This window comes from Haliotis rufescens, unplaced genomic scaffold, assembly GCF_023055435.1.
Source record: "Haliotis rufescens isolate VD_foot unplaced genomic scaffold, xgHalRufe1.0.p SCAF_6, whole genome shotgun sequence".
In the NCBI taxonomy this organism is placed as follows: Eukaryota; Metazoa; Mollusca; class Gastropoda; order Lepetellida; family Haliotidae; genus Haliotis; species Haliotis rufescens.
In genome coordinates this window covers 32,818,819-32,837,874 of record NW_025964334.1, presented here as the reverse complement: position 1 = coordinate 32,837,874, position 19,056 = coordinate 32,818,819, and the positions used below count along the sequence as shown (strand labels likewise).

The 19,056-nt window shown below is 42.0% G+C and overlaps 1 protein-coding gene across 9 annotated transcripts in view; it reads left to right on the top strand.

The window, feature by feature from the left end:
- LOC124115056 (liprin-alpha-1-like) overlaps nucleotides 1-19,056 on the top strand; it is a 145,690-nt gene that overhangs the window by 75,221 nt on the left and 51,413 nt on the right. For all 9 annotated transcript variants that reach the window (XM_046475873.2, XM_046475882.2, XM_046475878.2 and 6 more), the window contains exon 4: nucleotides 8,565-8,639. In XM_046475873.2, the coding sequence (XP_046331829.1) occupies nucleotides 8,565-8,639 (75 nt within the window). The remainder of the gene's footprint in view (nucleotides 1-8,564; nucleotides 8,640-19,056) is intronic.

The window sequence follows — 19,056 nt, the reverse complement described above, 5'->3', positions numbered from 1 at the left end:
GATCCGGGGTAGAATAGGTTTTCATTCAACCCATGCTTGCTGTAAAAGGCGACTATGCTTGTTGTAAGAGGCGACTTACGGGATCAGGTGGTCAGGCTCTCTGACTTGGTTGATGCATGTCATCGTTTCCCAATTGCGTAGATCGATGCTCATGCTGTCAATCACTGGATTGTCTGGTCCTGACTTGATTATTTACAGACCGCCGTCATATAGCTGGAATATTGCTGAGTGCGGCGTTAAATAACAAATACTCACTAACCAACACACTAACCATCTCACTAACCATTTCACTAACCATCTCACCCACTTACCATTCACTGACCTACTCACTCACCATTCTCACTCACTCTCTAGGCGGGTAGCCTAGTGATTAAAGCGTTCGCTCGTTATGCCGAAGACCCGGGTTCGATTCCCGACATGGGTACAATGTGTGAAGCCCGCCGTGATATTGCTTGAATATTGCTAAAAGCGGCGTAAAACCATACTCACTCACCCACTCACGAAGCACTCATTCACTCACCTCTCTCACTTACTCACTCTCTAACCACTCTCACCACTCACAAAGCAGCTCAATCTCTCATTTGCTGACTTGGTTGAAGCATGTGATCGATCCCAATTGCGTGGATCGATGCTCATGATGCCAATCACTGGATTGTCTGGCCCAGACTTGATTATTTAAAGACCGCCGTCATATAGCTGGGATATTGCTGAGTGTAGTGTAAAACAACAAACCAACCAACCAACTCACCACTCTGTTCTATAGTACATTTAAACAGCATTGCTATAAAAGAGAGCAGGGCTCGATTTAACCATATAAAACAAGCATTAGTGCAGCCTTGTTTTGAACAAACCTATTATTTATCTGTACATGCACCCAGTGCATGTCAAAACTTTACAAATTTGTGACTGACTTACTAAGAAAGTTTTCAACACAAGATCAATCTTTGAACTCGGTATATGTTGTGAACCATACTACATCATTATTCCCAGTGCCATGTGTAATTTGACATTGTCCTTTGGCCTTGACGTCATCAATTGAATCTTATTTCATCAATCTTGACAAGAAAGCAAGACAATGTATGGGATATATAAGTAATTCTATTCAAAGAGATCTTGTCAGTGAACTAAAAATTTCAGAATATCAATGACACTGATTATATACATCTATTGTTAATAAATTCTGTTATGAGTCTGGGGTCACTGGTGGCCCAGTCGTCCAAGGCGCCGCGATTCACTGTGCAGAGTTGCGTCCCTTTGGCACGCCAGAAACCTATGATTGTGGGTTCGAATCTTGGTTCGCCCCGATAATGTTTCTAGGTTTTCAATATCATACCCGTGCTCGTGGGTTTCACCGAAGTGGTAAACGTCTGAGACCTCACTCACTCAATGTTAAGAGTGCAGCCTGGTATAGTCTGGTGTGAAGGTTGGGATGTCAACATGCACCAGATGCATGCTATATCTAGTTCCTTAATCAAGCCCTGGAGAGTACCATGTAACTGGCTTTGTTACAGTGAGTCTGCAATATTCTGCAATGTACAGTTCTTGCTAATTAGGAAGATGTTGAATTAAAATGACAAAATATTTGCACACATTACTCATTCCTAGTATCCCATTATCTTTTTTATTAAAAATTATGTATTATTGCATCTTTGGGTTCAACCAGAAGAAGTTTATGGCCAGATATGATATAAATATATTTATTTCCATAAAGTGGAGGGATTGGCAAGCAAGCACATTTTGCTTATCTGAATGCCTCTCCCAAACATGACACATATACAAATAGCAATGTATTGAAAGTGACATGAGAAATAGCATGCATTGTATAATAGACATTAAAGATAATTATTGTTCTGTGAGTGTTTTATTTCTCGATTATCTTTCGTAACTAAGGCTACATTATTATTTACATCCAGCGCAACATCACAGTATCATATAGCAAAGAAACATTAAAAAAAAGACCCAGACAAAATCTCTAAATCAGCAAGAGGTAGAATAAAACTGTGCACTGATTTCAAAATTTAAAGATTTGTTACTGTCGTTAAATGTGAATTACCATTTAAAATTGATAGTTCATTATGAAAACAATACGAGCTATTATAATCAGAGAAGCTGGACAACAAATTTAAATTTGCCAGTTGATTTCGAGGTTACCTTTCTTTCTTTCTTTCTTTCTGTATAAATTGTACTGCTGAAACAAATTTCAAATCGTAATCACATTATTTTGTTGTTTTGATTTTTTCCTCCTTTTTTGGTGGGGGCACGGGTGGCCTAGTTGTCTAAGGCGCCACGATTCCCTGTGCAGAGTTGCGTCCCGTGGACACGCCAGAAACATGATTGTGGGTTCGAATCCCGGTTCGCCCCGATTATGTTTCTAGGTTTGTCAGCACCATACCTGTGCTCGTGGGTTTCACTGCAGTGCAGTGGTACCTGCATCACTTCGGGCTTTCCTCCCACATTAAGCTGACACGCCATGATATAACTGGAATACTGTTAAAAGCGGCATTAAACACAACTCACTCACTTACTCCTCCTTCTGTGGCCAAACTCAAGGAAGGTTATTTCTATTACAAGCAAACAAATTTTGATCTTTAGAAAAATGTTCAGAAAAATATTCAGGAAAAAATCGAAAGGCTTCCTTCTGATAAACAATAATACTTTGGTCATCAGTTTTTCATGTTGTATTATGATGCCCCAGACATTTCCAAGTGAAGCCAATTGCCACGTCAATTTCAAGTCGTCTTATTCTTTCCATATCCCCGGCCTCCATAGTTTCCACAGCTTAGCGTTTAATGTCACGAAGAAAGCCCTCTGAAGTGTCCTTGATTGGCCTAAAACAACACGCGAGGCAGGGCTGTCTCTAATGATCATTGTGTCATGCTAGGAATTATACGAACTACTTGCAAGTGACATTTTCAAACTAATTTCACTCTGCTGTTTGTGCAGTTTAACTGAAGAATCGGCTAAAAGTCAGAAATGTTTGTCTGGAATTATTTCCTCGGAAACGCAGCCGCAATCAATTATGCTCTTTATCGGCAGTCTAAGCTTGTATCTACCTTTGTGAACAAATGCTTCTTTTTCAGAGTGAGATCCTGTAAAGTTGGATTAAACGTAATTGACCCAAATGTTCCAGTTCAGGAAAACATGTAGTGGTTCAATATTGAATTCAAGTCTTCTTGACCAGGCTTTGACATGATGAAGAGGGTCGTTGTTTCGTGGCCTCAGCATGTCATATTTGTTCATTAATTGAAAGAGGATTCCTGATCAAAAGACATTTTTATCGGTTGACCGATCAGATCAGTCTGAACATTGATTCCAGAGACAGTGGTCATCAGGAATCGATGGCTTGTAATTTGCCGATCCATCAGTTATGGGTCGGAATGGATAACGTGGATATGGTTTTATTTTTGTATTGGCGAAATCTCTGATGTCAGCAGTCAATATGTGATTGGTCAAGAGGGAATTGTGTCGGGTGACAACCTGCTGTGTTGGGTGTAATTGACGTTTGTGGTCATCATTCCATGGGAAACCGATGGGGAGGATGAAGGATGGGATCAAGCAGGATGGAGTCAACTAAGTGCAAACAATGGTTCAAAACAGAACAGTTCAGTAGCCTAATGGTTGTCATCCTGCTGATATCTGCATTGGATTTTCCCCATTTGTACAATTTGTGAAAGTATTATTCATGTCCCTAGGGCCTGGGTCATTGAGTTACAAATAATGACATGACCTTCAAATCCAGAGCTGTGCAGAGTTATGTCTGAAGTGTTCTTACAAGAAACATAAACTCATTCTCTAACTATAACTAATGCTGTTCAAAGCTGCGGTTTTGCTAACTGCGATGCTGAGCACGCACTGACTCAACAACTCCCAAGAACTAACTCACTGAACAAATCATTCAAAACAGAACAGTTCAGTAGCCTAAGGTTGATGCGTTTATTCATCCTGCTGATGATCTGGGTTTGATTTTGCGATGCTGAGCACTCACTGACTCAACAACTCACAAGATTTAACTCACTGAACAACTCACTCACTCACTCACTCACTCACTCACTCACTCACTCACTCACTCTCCCACCCATCCACCCACCAACTCACTCACTCTCCCACTCACTCACTCTCCCACCCATCCACCCACCCAAACAGGATCCGAGCGAAGTCAATAAAGTTGATGATATACCTACGACACAAACTTGTTGAGAAAACAAATTTCCAGGAAAGTAGCCAGAGGAAGCATTTTCCCAGCTGTCGGGGGTATCAGACAATCGGAGTAAATTGAATTCCTTGGATTGAAAGATTTTAATATCAGACTGTCATGTATGTATCTCCTGCACTGGAGTGTGCTCAATAATGTCCCCTGATTCTTCTATTGAGAATTGCAAGTCAAAAATAGAAATTTCTTTATCCCACTGCAATTAGGATAATCTTGTGGTAATGTTGCTGGACCTCCTGATTTATAAACCTCGCTGTAGGTATTGATTGAAGCAAGTTCTTTGCTTTCCATTGCGCGAAGGGGTGACAGACAAGATTCCACAGATGTTTGCGGACCCATGTTCTTTGCAGACTTGCCTTACGGGTTTAGGTCATTAGTTTGTTGATTCGTACTGCTGAACGTTTCAGAGGATACATGTCCGAACAATTTCTGTAACTTCAGGGTCATATTTATTTGTACATTTTGAGTTTGCAAAGTTTATCTTAGGGCATTGCAACATGGTTTGGCCTGGCATAACAATGTGCAGAGTTACATCCCTTATCTGTGCCAGGATCCTTGTTTCCACAATTTGCACCATAGTTTTCATCGCCATGCCAGTATTGTCTGTATTGTATGCCACGAGTGTTAATTTGTTGCATTTTACTGTAGGCAGTCCAGTCATTTAAATAAAAGTAAACATCCAACCTATCCTGATTTTTGATGGGCTGAAATAGGACATGCTTGATTCCCAGCTTTTCCTACTGTGTAATTTGTAGGAGAGTTTACTCTTAAATAATTACATATCAGCTGTTATGAGCTTAACTTACTTGAATAAAAATATTACTATTCCCCACCACGAAGTGGGGCAGGGATATTGGAACGAAGTTCGTCCTTCCATCCTTCCATCTGTCCATCCGCTTCTCAAAGGGGACGAATTTTCTCCAAAAAAGATTTAAGACAGAAATCAAATTTTACTCACTGATTTTACTTGTCATGGCCTCAAATGAGTTCGAAATTGGATTTCGTAAATTCATTTTTACAGAGTTGTGTCCCTTGCTCCCTGCTTTTCAGCTTAGTGCATAACTGTGTTCAATGGGGTGAGTGAGTGAGTTAAAATTTAACGTCGCATCGGCATTATTTCAGCCATATAGCGACGAGACCAAGTTAATATATTTACAATTTAGTTATTAATGCAATTTTTTATTTAAAAACAAGTTGTGAAACATATTTGAAAATAATATATTTAGAAACAATTTATGAAACATATTTGAGCATAACCATATTATATATACAGTTTTTAATCAATGGGGACAAGTTTTCTTACAAAATACTGAAGTTACTACTAGACTTGAAAAATGAAAATATTGGCTAAACTTTCGGACTGGAATTAAAGTTTAATCTTTTGTAGCATTCCTATTGCCATTCTTGTCACAAAGTTCTAAAGGTCTTGAGAAGGCCTTGGATTTAGTAGTCTGGTTCTGGAAGGACCTTGGCTTTGAATCTGCCTTGAAATGGTCTTAAGGTTTATGAAATGCCTTAAAAATACATTAAAATTGAACATGGCTTTCTCTGGTGTTAAATATAGTTCATTGTACAATTATTTATGTCTCTAGTAGGGCTGGGATGGGTAACTCGGGTACTCGGGTTGGGTGGGTCTTGACTAGGACCCGGGTACCCACATGACTACCCGGCCCCGTGGTTAGTCACATGACATACTGCTTAATGACATTAACAATAAAAATCAGTGGTTACACTACAAGTTTAGCTTATGTTCACATTTCTTTCTCACTATGCAGGCATTCATTCTGACTTTTATATGTTCGAGTAAGGATAAAGCGTCTATCAACTGCAGAGTATACATGATCAGATTGTTTAATACGTGTATCTAAATAGTCATCCATTCGGATTTTTGTAGCCAACTCTTGAGACCTTTTGCTGGTATCCAAGTAAGGCTGGGTAATAGAGTGTCGGGTACCCAGGTAGTAAATTTGGACTCATCCCAACTAGGGCTGTTACGATTCACTAGCGTATTCGGTGAATCGAACCGTAACTATTCATGAATTGAATTCGTTATTCATGGCAACTAGAATCAAATATTTATGAATATGCTATCATGTATATTTACATACCCTGTACCTAAAATTTATCCATAACAACATATTATATGCATAGATTTCTTTCAATGACAACACTGTAATAATATTTAATTTGATAGTATTGTTTTCACTGGTCATTGTCGCATTTGAGCAGATACTAGTACCCGGATAAGTGCAGTATATAAATGTATAATTTATTAATAATTAACAAACCATGTCAAATAAATTATGATGTTATTGTTTCACTGAATATAATAAATAATACTTAAACTGCTGATCGTATTCGTTACCCTATATTCGTGATACGAATCGTATTCGCCTCATAGTGTATTCGTTGCAGCCCTAGTCCCAGCCCTAGTCTCTAGTAATGTGTGATGAAATATGTAGCAATAGATTAGTCCGTAACTTGATCGACAGTTATCAGTGAAACACTGGAGTGGGAACTCCTTCAACAGTGTATTTGGATGTAAAAACGGAGCCATCCTGACAATGAAATGAAGTAGCAATGTTTGTGTAATGTTTGAAAGTGTGATAGGCTCAAACTCTTGGCTTTGAAAATGTGATTGTCTCAAAATATTAAGTCTTCAGCAGGCCTTAAATTTGACAGCTAAAGTTTGTGATGAGCCTTGTAGCCAACCCTTCAAGTGATGAGCAGTATAGAAGATATTAAGTCGACGTTACATTAGATACTGTTGGTGGTTCTTGATTGCCGTGAAACTGAGGATGGAAGTGTAAGATCCCAATCTTCAAAAGCCTTTGAACTGACGCGGCGCCATGTAAGCAGATTGTGTCATTAAGCTGTTCTATTGTGTACACCTTGAAAGTAGATGTAGTCTCGGCATTTGGATGGAATTCTTTAAGACAGCTGATATGCAGCACTGGGCAAGATTGATGATCGCATTTGGTCATCGGGGTTCTTACATTGCACACAACTTGTTAATCTTGGCATCAGTCATTGCTGCTGTGCTGAAACAACACAGACTCGGACTGCGTTTAGATTGGCTTTGTGTCGGGGCAAACAGGTCATATTGACACAAACCTTCTTTAAAAAAGGGTATTCTTTAATTTAAACAAACTTGAATCTTTAATTCTGGAGGGGGATGGTGTCGCTTTGTGGTTAAAGCATTCGTTCATCATGCTGAAGGCCAGGGGTTTAATTCCCCACATGGGTACATTGTGTGAAGCCCTTTGTGAAGTCTCTGACCATAATATTGTTAAAAGTGGCATAAAACTAAACTAATTCACAATTATGTTCCTAGAATGAGTTAAATCTACAACTCTGTAGATCAAGATTAACTTTAGTGCTGTTCAAGTAGAAGAATTTATTTTTGTAAATTTATTTTTTGTCAATACGATACATTTTACTCATGTGTCAACTCTTGATTTAATTCTGTGTTGGTTTTCAAGTCAAAAGTTTTGCAATATCCCATCTGATAACTACTTTGCCTTTAACTAAGATCTGTCTGTCAAGAAACAAAATGATAAATCTACTTCATAATGAAATAAAAATATCCTAAATTGACCATTCATGCAAATTCATAATTAACAGACCGCCAATTGGAATATTCGGCATTAAACAACAAACAAACAAACAAACTTGTCTGGGTCAGGCAGGAAAACATTTGTGATCATTTTTTTTATAACTGTGATGAACAATAGAAATGAAAACACTTTAAACTTGAATTTACTCTCTTTATTCGAGGTTAAGGTTACCCTGATTTTTTGGATTGGCATATCCGAAAACCAAATATTAAGGAGTATAACACCAATATATATTGAATTTTTTGTACCATCTTTATCGTATTCAACATAATAAGTGCCCAGGGCACTCTCAAAATTAGAAATAGGAGGCTCTTATTAGAATATTATTTAGGTGGAAAAAACACTTGAAAGATCGTAAATTTCGAGATTTATGCTGACAGCCTAAAATGTTTATATACGACAGATATATTTTTCCAGAATTTAATTGCCCATAATTAAGGGTGCATATAACATACGAGTGCGTATTATACACGAATAAATAAGTCTTGTGTACATTGATCAATCAGAAGGGGTGCTAATTGGGATTGTTCACTAGCCAATACTTTTGCAAATATCGCTGTGGGCGCTTATTAGAGCGGGGTGATTATTACGTCGAATACGCTATATTGCATGGATCACTTGATACCTCTTCTAACCCACATATCCATTGCGTGTTTCTGATTTAATGATACCATTGCTATCAATATATTCATGTTAATATTTTCTGTGGTATTACATTTTGTGATTTTGATCTTCAGGTTCGAGAACGGCTACGGGTTGCATTGGAAAGAGTTGCCCAGTTAGAAGAGGAATTAGCGTCAGCCAATCAAGAGGTAAGATCTGTTTTTATATCCCTACGAGGGGTGAAACGATACAGCAAGGTCATGATGAGATACGTATCACGATGCACAGGTGATGATACGACACATATCGTGATACGCATATTTACGTCAAATTGCATCAAAGCAGGTTTTAAAAAACAGACTAGCTGAAGCAGCTATTATTAGTAGTGAACTTGAAAGGCTAATTACATCACATCACTATATCTGAGTGACAAAAGTACCAAGGGTCAATAAACAAGTAGTACGTAATTTATTTCAACAAGTGTATGATCTTGTAACGCTACAGAAAAACGTATTGTGTATCGTATCGTCACATGAAAACTCATGATGCACTGGTGCACCGACGCACCGACGTATCGTTTCACCCCAAATGCCTACCAACTGACAGCTGTTGATAGGGAGATCATGTCCAAGGTTGTACCTGCCTGATCAGAATGGGTTCCTAGTGCCAAATGGTTGTCGGGAGAGCTGACTAAAGTGGGGACTTAGCTGATTGTGTATCATCATTAATCTTGTTTTTCGCTGCTCATGCTTTCAATCACTGGTTTGACTGGTTCACACTCATATTCTAGGGATGAAACGATTCCTCAAGGTCACGATATGATACCTATCTCGGTACATAGGTCACGATATAACTGTACACATATTGTAGGGATGAAATGATTCCTCAAGTCACGATATGATACCTATCTCGGTACATAGGTCATGATATGATACCTATCTCGGTACATAGGTCACGATATAAATGTGCACATATTTACGTCAAATTGGGTAGAAACATCTTGACTATAAATAGTTCTTATCATATTCAAAAGGAAAGCTAGCTGTAGACACATATTCATAGCGGCTATTTTTAGTTGTGAACTTGAAAAGGTGATCACAACACATTTTGCAATATTTAAATGACGACGACTGACTTAGGTAGGTGTGGGGGTATTGACACGAATAGTAAGTAAAATATTTTGTAAGTATACGTATTGTATTGATTAAGAAAAAAATGTATCATAAATCATATCATCACATGAAAACTCATGATTCGCCAGTGCACCGATGTATCGTTTCACCCCTATCAAATGGTTCACAGAATGTGTGCAATTGCTGGAATATTTGATGTGCGACCTAATACAACAGTCTCTCACACACTTGTACTAAGTTGTAGTTGTTAGGACAACACTTTTACAGCCTTGAAGTTTAAGGTCCCTCTTGAAAAGCTTTAATATTTAGTGCCAAATTTGAGAAGCCTTTCAAATCACAGAAAATCTTGATTTTGTACAAAATGACATGTACTTGTTAATCAACGTATTCAAGCACACAAAAATATGTTTCAAACAGTCTTAAGTGAGATTTATCATATTGCTGGATTTGTGTGCCAAAGACCACGAAGAATTCATGACAGACTTAGGCAAATACCCTAACTAAAAAAGCCTTGAAAATGACAGTTGGCAGCCTTGAAAAGGCCTTGAATTTTAGTGTTCCACGTCTGTTTGAACCTTGTGTTATGCCCTAATGGTACTTGGAACGTTTAGGTCACTGGGTATTGCATCTTCAGACATGCATACGCCTTCATCGCCCAGCGCCACCCACCGCCACCCATCGCGACCCACCGCCACCCACTGGCACCAACCGACACCCTCCAACACCCTCCAACACCCTCGCCACTCTCACTCAGTGTAGCAAGATGATATTCCATCATGAACTCGCTATACACCGACATCCATTCAGTGTTGCAAGAAGGCCGTAGTTGCTTGTCTAGATCTAGTGGTTACAAAGTTCACTCGTCCGGCCCAAAACCTGGCCTAAGGTGCATTGTCTTCAAGTTCAAATCGGTAAAACCAGATTCAGTTTGCCTGCTCAGAAGGGCATACTTTTTGCAGTCTTTGTATTTCCAACTTGCAAGTGACCATGACCTTGGTGATTATGGAGACTGGTGAATGTCCTTGGTGTAATTGTTGCCATAATGAAACATGGACTGTTTGCCTTGATGGCTTGTCTTTGCGATATGATAACCATTGATTCAATTTTTGTTGTTGATGATTATTTATTCTCACTAATTACCGCCCTTGGGGATGATTTATTGCCGATTTCCACCTTGTGCATGTATCGATTTTGACTTTCAGATGTTAATGTTTGGTAAGAACTGTGGCCCATGATTGAACACTCCCAGTAGCGAATAAAGCAGTGTTTATTAATGATTAGACATTTGCCATGGTGTCAGTCTTTCTCATGTGCTGATTATGACAGAGTATTTGCATTTTTGAATTCCGTGTGGACATCAATCATCATGTGTTCTCGGAAGACCTTTTGGATGGAAATTGCATCAGTCTCTTGTATTTCCTATAGTTTTCATGTAACGTAATAGGGAGGTGTTATAGTGACGTGCATTAACTAGCATAGCGCCTTTAATTAACCACAAAGAGTATTCACTAATTAATATTCAGGGTTCGAAATGTCTTGTATTTTAGTGTTGATGGCATGGTGAAGATCAACACATGGTTAATATCAAAATGCATGTTTATAATGCTCTTGGTGCAGTTTATGACACCAAGAAATATCACCTATAGCCCATTGCACTATCAAGAAATATATTCCGATAGCCCTGAGCCATGGAAGATGTGTACCATCGTTGTGATTCAGCACTCATGGAGGAAAGGGGGCATGCCACCCCATCCCAGGTAGATTTACCTGTATACGAACACATCACAGGTAGATTTACCTCTATGCACCTGTGTACCTACTCATCATCAGGGAGATTTACCTGTGTGCACCTGTATACCAAGACATCACAGGTAGATTTACCTGTGTACACCTGTATACCAACACATCACTAGGTAAATTTATCTGTGTGCACCTGTATACCATCACATCACTAGGTAGATTTATCTGTGTGCACCTGTATATCATCACATCACTAGGTAGATTTATTTGTGTGCACCTGTATACCAACACATCACTAGGTAGATTTACCTGTGTGCACCTGTATACCAACACATCACTAGGTAGATTTACCTGTGTGCACCTGGATACCAACACATCACTAGGTAGATTTACCTGTGTGCACCTGTATACCAATGCATCATCAGGGAGATTTACCTGTGTGCATCTGTATACCAACACATCACAGGTAGATTTACCTGTGCGCACCTGTATACCAACACATCTCTAGGTAGATTTACCTGTATGCACCTGTATACCAACACATCACTAGGTAGATTTACCTGTGTGCACCTGTATACCAACACATCACTAGGCAGATTTACCTGTATGCACCTGTATACCATCATCAGGTAGATTTACCTGTGTGCACCTGTATACCAATGCATCATCAGGTAGATTTACCTGTGTGCACCTGTATACCAACACATCACCAGGTAGATTTACCTGTGTGCACCTGTATACCTACACATCACAGGTAGATTTACCTGTAAACACATCACAGGTAGATTTACCTGTATGCACCTGTATACCAACACCTCACAAGGTAGATTTACCTGTATGCACCTGTATACCATCATCAGGTAGATTTACCTGTGTGCACCTGTATACCAATGCATCATCAGGTAGATTTACCTGTGTACACCTTTATACAAACACATCACAGGTTGATTTACAAGTGGTCACCTGTAAACCAGCACACCACAAGGTAGAATAACCTATAAGCACCTACATACCAGCACCCCACAAGGTAGAATAACCTATAAGCACCTATATACCTGGCTCAGTGTACCTGTAGACAGTGACAAGTTAATGTTCTGATACTGAGATTTTCTTGCATGCACCATTCCGCCTAAACTCCTTACAAGTATCAATATCAAAGACATACATTGGCCAGAATGCACCTGTCTACCTGTCGTCAGTGTCTCGCTGACCTGCACTCATCAACCCACCTCCTACCTGTCAGCACCCAATGGACATGGTGTGCCCTGTGATCATGGATTATTTAGGGAGCAGCCTGCGGACATTACGGGGGAACAAATACATCTAAATTGCCTCTTCCTTTCATCAATTATTTATCCCTGATGGTCGGCGTTGGGAAAGCATGATTAATGCTTTAAGTATAAGACATCGGTAATGCCATTAAATTTGATATTTGATCATTAACAGTGGTGAGCTTACTAACAGAGCCTTGGTTCATCAGCTGTGTAAGTATTTAGGGAGTTACAGGGAAACAACTCAACTTTCTCTCTTATGCAAGGAGGCCATTAGCATTTATTCAGACTGTAATCTCTGCTGTTAGTGTCTCACCAACCCTGTCATCTCTGCTGTTGGTGTTTCACCATCCCTGTCATCTCTGCTGTTGGTGTTTCACCAACCCTGTCATTTCTGCTGTTGGTCTCTATATCTATCCCTGTCATCTCTGCTGTTGGTCTATCCATTCCTGTCATCTCTGCTGTTGGTGTTTCACAATCCCTGTCATCTCTGCTGTTGGTGTCTCACCATTCCTGTCATCTCTGCTGTTTGTGTCTCACCAACCCTGTCATCTCTGCTGTTGGTGTTTCACCATCCCTGTCATCTCTGCTGTTTGTGTCTCACCATTCCTGTCATCTCTGCTGTTGGTCTATCCATCTCTGTCATCTCTGCTGTTAGTGTCTCACCATCCCTGTCATCTCTGCTGTTGGTCTCTATCCATTCCTGTCATCTCTGCTGTTGGCCTCTATCCATCTCTGTCATCTCTGCTGTTGGTCTCTATATCTATCCCTGTCATCTCTGCTGTTGGTCTATCCATTCCTGTCATCTCTGCTGTTGGTCTATCCATTCCTGTCATCTCTGCTGTTAGTGTCTCACCATCCCTGTCATCTCTGCTGTTGATCTCTATCCATTCCTGTCATCTCTGCTGTTGATGTCTCACCATCCCTGTCATCTCTCCTGTTAGTGTCTCACCAACCCTGTCATCTCTGCTGTTGATGTCTCACCATCCCTGTCATCTTTGCTGTTGGTCTCTATCAATTCCTGTCATCTCTGCTGTTGGTCTCTATCCATCTCTGTCATCTCTGCTGTTGGTCTCTATATCTATCCCTGTCATCTCTGCTGTTGGTGTCTCACCATCCCTGTCATCTCTGCTGTTGGTGTTTCACCATCCCTGTCATCTCTGCTGTTGGTGTTTCACCATCCCTGTCATCTCTGCTGTTGGTGTTTCACCATCCCTGTCATCTCTGCTGTTGATGTCTCACCATTCCTGTCATCTCTGCTGTTAGTGTCTCACCAACCCTGTCATCTCTGCTGTTGATGTCTCACCATCCCTGTCATCTTTGCTGTTGGTCTCTATCAATTCCTGTCATCTCTGCTGTTGGTCTCTATCCATCTCTGTCATCTCTGCTGTTGGTCTCTATATCTATCCCTGTCATCTCTGCTGTTGGTGTCTCACCATCCCTGTCATCTCTGCTGTTGGTGTTTCACCATCCCTGTCATCTCTGCTGTTGGTGTTTCACCATCCCTGTCATCTCTGCTGTTGGTGTTTCACCATCCCTGTCATTTCTGCTACTATAAGTGTGTCACCATTACTGTCATCTCTGCTGTTTGTGTCTCACCATCCCTGTCATCTTTGCTGTTGGTCTCTATCCATTCCTGTCATATCTGCTGTTGGTCTATCCATCCCTGTCATCTCTGCTGTTGGACTCTATCCATCCCTGTCATCTCTGCTGTTGGTCTCTATCCATTCCTGTCATCTCTGCTGTTGGTCTATCCATCCCTGTCATCTCTGCTGTTGGTCTCTATCCATTCCTGTCATCTCTGCTGTTGGTGTCTCACCATCCCTGTCATCTCTCCTGTTAGTGTCTCACCAACCCTGTCATCTCTGCTGTTGATGTCTCACCATCCCTGTCATCTTTGCTGTTGGTCTCTATCAATTCCTGTCATCTCTGCTGTTGGTCTCTATCCATCTCTGTCATCTCTGCTGTTGGTCTCTATATCTATCCCTGTCATCTCTGCTGTTGGTGTCTCACCATCCCTGTCATCTCTGCTGTTGGTGTTTCACCATCCCTGTCATCTCTGCTGTTGGTGTTTCACCATCCCTGTCATCTCTGCTGTTGGTGTTTCACCATCCCTGTCATTTCTGCTACTATAAGTGTGTCACCATTACTGTCATCTCTGCTGTTTGTGTCTCACCATCCCTGTCATCTTTGCTGTTGGTCTCTATCCATTCCTGTCATATCTGCTGTTGGTCTATCCATCCCTGTCATCTCTGCTGTTGGACTCTATCCATCCCTGTCATCTCTGCTGTTGGTCTCTATCCATTCCTGTCATCTCTGCTGTTGGTCTATCCATCCCTGTCATCTCTGCTGTTGGACTCTATCCATCCCTGTCATCTCTGCTGTTGGTCTCTATCCATTCCTGTCATCTCTGCTGTTGGTGTCTCACCATCCCTGTCATCTCTGCTGTTGGTGTTTCACCATCCCTGTCATTTCTGCTATAAGTGTCTCACCATTCTTGTCATCTCTGCTGTTTGTGTCTCACCATCCCTGTCATCTCTGCTGTTGGACTCTATCCATCCCTGGTATCTCTGCTGTTGGTCTCTATCAATTCCTGTCATCTCTGCTGTTAGTGTCTCACCATCCCTGTCATCTCTGCTGTTGGACTCTATCCATCCCTGGTATCTCTGCTGTTGGTCTCTATCCATCCCTGTCATCTCTGCTGTTAGTGTCTCACCATCCCTGTCATCTCTGCTGTTGGACTCTATCCATCCCTGGTATCTCTGCTGTTGGTCTCTATCCATTCCTGTCATCTCTGCTGTTGGTCTATCCATCCCTGTAATTTCTGCTGTTAGTGTCTCACCATCCCCTGTCATCTCTGCTGTTGGTGTCTCACCATCTCTGTCATCTCTGCTGTTGGTTTCTATCCATTCCTGTCATCTCTGCTGTTGATGTCTCACCATCCCTGTCATCTTTGCTGTTGATGTCTCACCATCCCTGTCATCTCTGCTGTTGGCCTCTATCCATCTCTGTCATCTCTGCTGTTGGTCTCTATATCTATCCCTGTCATCTCTGCTGTTGGTCTATCCATCCCTGTCATCTCTGCTGTTGGTCTCTACATCTATCCCTGTCATCTCTGCTGTTGGTCTATCCATCCCTGTCATCTCTGCTGTTGGCCTCTATCCATCTCTGTCATCTCTGCTGTTGGTCTCTATATCTATCCCTGTCATCTCTGCTGTTGGTCTCTATATCTATCCCTGTCATCTCTGCTGTTGGTCTATCCATCCCTGTCATCTCTGCTGTTGGTCTATCCATCCCTGTCATCTCTGCTGTTGGTCTATCCATCCCTGTCATCTCTGCTGTTGGTCTATCCATCCCTGTCATCTCTGCTGTTGGTCTCTATATCTATCCCTGTCATCTTTGCTGTTGGTCTATCCATCTCTGTCATCTCTGCTGTTGGCCTCTATCCATCTCTGTCATCTCTGCTGTTGGTCTCTATATCTATCCCTGTCATCTCTGCTGTTGGTCTATCCATCCCTGTCATCTCTGCTGTTGGTCTCTATATCTATCCCTGTCATCTCTGCTGTTGGTCTATCCATCCCTGTCATCTCTGCTGTTGGTCTCTATCCATCTCTGTCATCTCTGCTGTTGGTCTCTATATCTATCCCTGTCATCTCTGCTGTTGGTCTATCCATTCCTGTCATCTCTGCTGTAAGTGTCTCACCATCCCTGTCATCTCTGCTGTTAGTGTTTCACCATCCCTGTCATCTCTGCTGTTGGTGTCTCACCATCCCTGTCATCTCTGCTGTTAGTGTCTCGCCATCCCTGTCATCTCTGCTGTTGGTGTTTCACCATCCCTGTCATCTCTGCTATTTGTGTCTCACCAACCCTGTCATCTCTGCTGTTGGTGTCTCACCATCCCTGTCATCTCTGCCGTTAGTGTCTCACCATCCCTGTCATCTCTGCTGTTGGTGTTTCACCATCCCTGTCATCTCTGCTATTTGTGTCTCACCAACCCTGTCATCTCTGCTGTTAATGTCTCTCAAGCCTGTCGTCTGTACTATTAGCATCCAACCAGTCTCTACAGGCCTTGCACACAACCCTCCCCCATGACCAAGGTGGTCTCAGCTGTACCGTGCATCCCAATGCTTGAATAAAACAGGCAGGTCCAACATCAGGCAGTCATCAGCCAGCTTTCATCCACCCCCATGTATTCATTATAGATGTAGTTTATTTGTTTCATTTAGAATTAAACCTTTCAATATTTTATGATCCACAAATAGAGAAGACAAGAAGTCTTTAGTAAAGCTCAGCCGATCGCTGATCAATCAAACCAGAAAATAGCTTGTCTGCATCAAGGTACGTTAGCCCGAGCTACTTTCCCCAACTCTGGATCCTCACAAAGATCCCCCTTGTTGCTCAGACCAGGTGGTCCGCTAAACTCATTATCCATCAAACATTGCCCCTTCGACCTGAATCGGGTAATCAAGGACTGCCTGAAGATCAGAAGGCACGTACAATTCCAGGTGACATTTAACTTGACATAAAAAAAGGATTGCAGTTTTGAGGCATGCTACATATCCTAGCTGCAGCTAGCATTGCAACAACCTTAGACGAGGGATTTACTGCTGGGCTGTAATCCTTGAGCCAATATTGATGTAGATGGTTTGTTCCAGGTCTTGGGTCATGTGTCCTGCCTTTCACATTGCTTAGAGCGACGTAAATCTCTACACATCTACTCAGATGTTGAATTTTGTTGGGTCACACTTGACAGCTTGGTACCTTTTGGGGGGGATTCAGGGTCAGAGTTGACATAAATGTGGATTGTGTGGTTCTAGGTGTGACCTTATTCACAGTATGTCATAACCCCTATGGCATGGAATGTGATGATGCTATCAACCACTGGTGTACCTGGCTGAAACATGTGTATCATTACATGCGAAATGAAATAAACACTCGCTGGCTCTCGCACGCACACACTCACTCACTCACTCACTCACTCATAAAATATCTTAGGATCCCTATTAAATGTTCATTACACTGTCTCTTCTGTGGTCTGTATGTATATTTGTCTAGGTTTTTTGGATTTTTTTACATTTTGCTATATGCCAGTTATATGACAACGGTTGTAATTAATTCAATCTGGACCAGACAATCCAATGATTGATACTATAAGCAATATTCCATGCCTTTGGAATACATGGAATACATACCGAGCCATCCCTCAAGTCACCCCTCAAGTCACCCTCATACTGCCAGCATAGCCTGCTGGGGACCAGTTCTAACCTGGAACCCTCACGGTACAACAAGCATAGGCTGCTGGGGACCAGTTCTAACCTGGAATCCCCATGATACAACCAGCATAGGCTGCTGCGGACCAGTTCTAACCTGGAACCCTCACGGTACAACAAGCATAGGCTGCTTGGGACCAGTTCTAACCTGGAATCCCCATGATACAACCAGCATAGGCTGCTGGGGACCAGTTCTAACCTGGAACCCTCACAGTACAACCAGCATAGGCTGCTGCAGACCAGTTCTAACCTAGAATCCTCACAGTACAACCAGCATAGGCTGCTGGGGACCAGTTCTAACCTGGAACCCTCACAGTACAACCAGCATAAGCTGCTGCGGACCAGTTCTAACCTGGAATCCCCATGGTACAACCAGCATAGGCTGCTGGAGACCAGTTCTAACCTGGAATCCCCATGGTACAACCAGCATAGGCTGCTGGAGACCAGTTCTAACCTGGAATCCCCATGGTACAACCAGCATAGGCTGCTGGGGACCAGTTCTAACCTGGAATCCTCACAGTACAACCAGCATAAGCTGCTGCGGACCAGTTCTAACCTGGAATCCCCATGGTACAACCAGCATAGGCTGCTGGAGACCAGTTCTAACCTGGAATCCCCATGGTACAACCAGCATAGGCTGCTGGAGACCAGTTCTAACCTGGAATCCCCATGGTACAACCAGCATAGGCTGCTGGGGACCAGTTCTAACCTGGAATCCTCACAGTACAACCAGCATAGGCTGCTGGAGACCAGTTCTAACCTGGAATCCCCATGGTACAACCAGCATAGGCTGCTGCGGACCAGTTCTAACCTGGAATCTCCATGGTACAACCAGCACAGGCTGCTGGGGACCAGTTCTAAGCTTGAATCCTCACAGTACAACCAGCATAGGCTGCTGCGGACCAGTTCTAACCTGGAATCCCCATGGTACAACCAGCATAGGCTGCTGGAGACCAGTTCTAACCTGGAATCCCCATGGTACAACCAGCATAGGCTGCTGGAGACCAGTTTTAACCTGGAATCCCCATGGTACAACCAGCATAGGCTGCTGGAGACCAGTTCTATCCTGGAATCCCCATGGTACAACCAGCATAGGCTGCTGGGGACCAGTTCTAACCTGGAATCCCCATGGTACAACCAGCATAGGCTGCTGGAGACCAGTTCTAACCTGGAATCCCCACAGTACAACCAGCATAGGCTGCTGCGGACCAG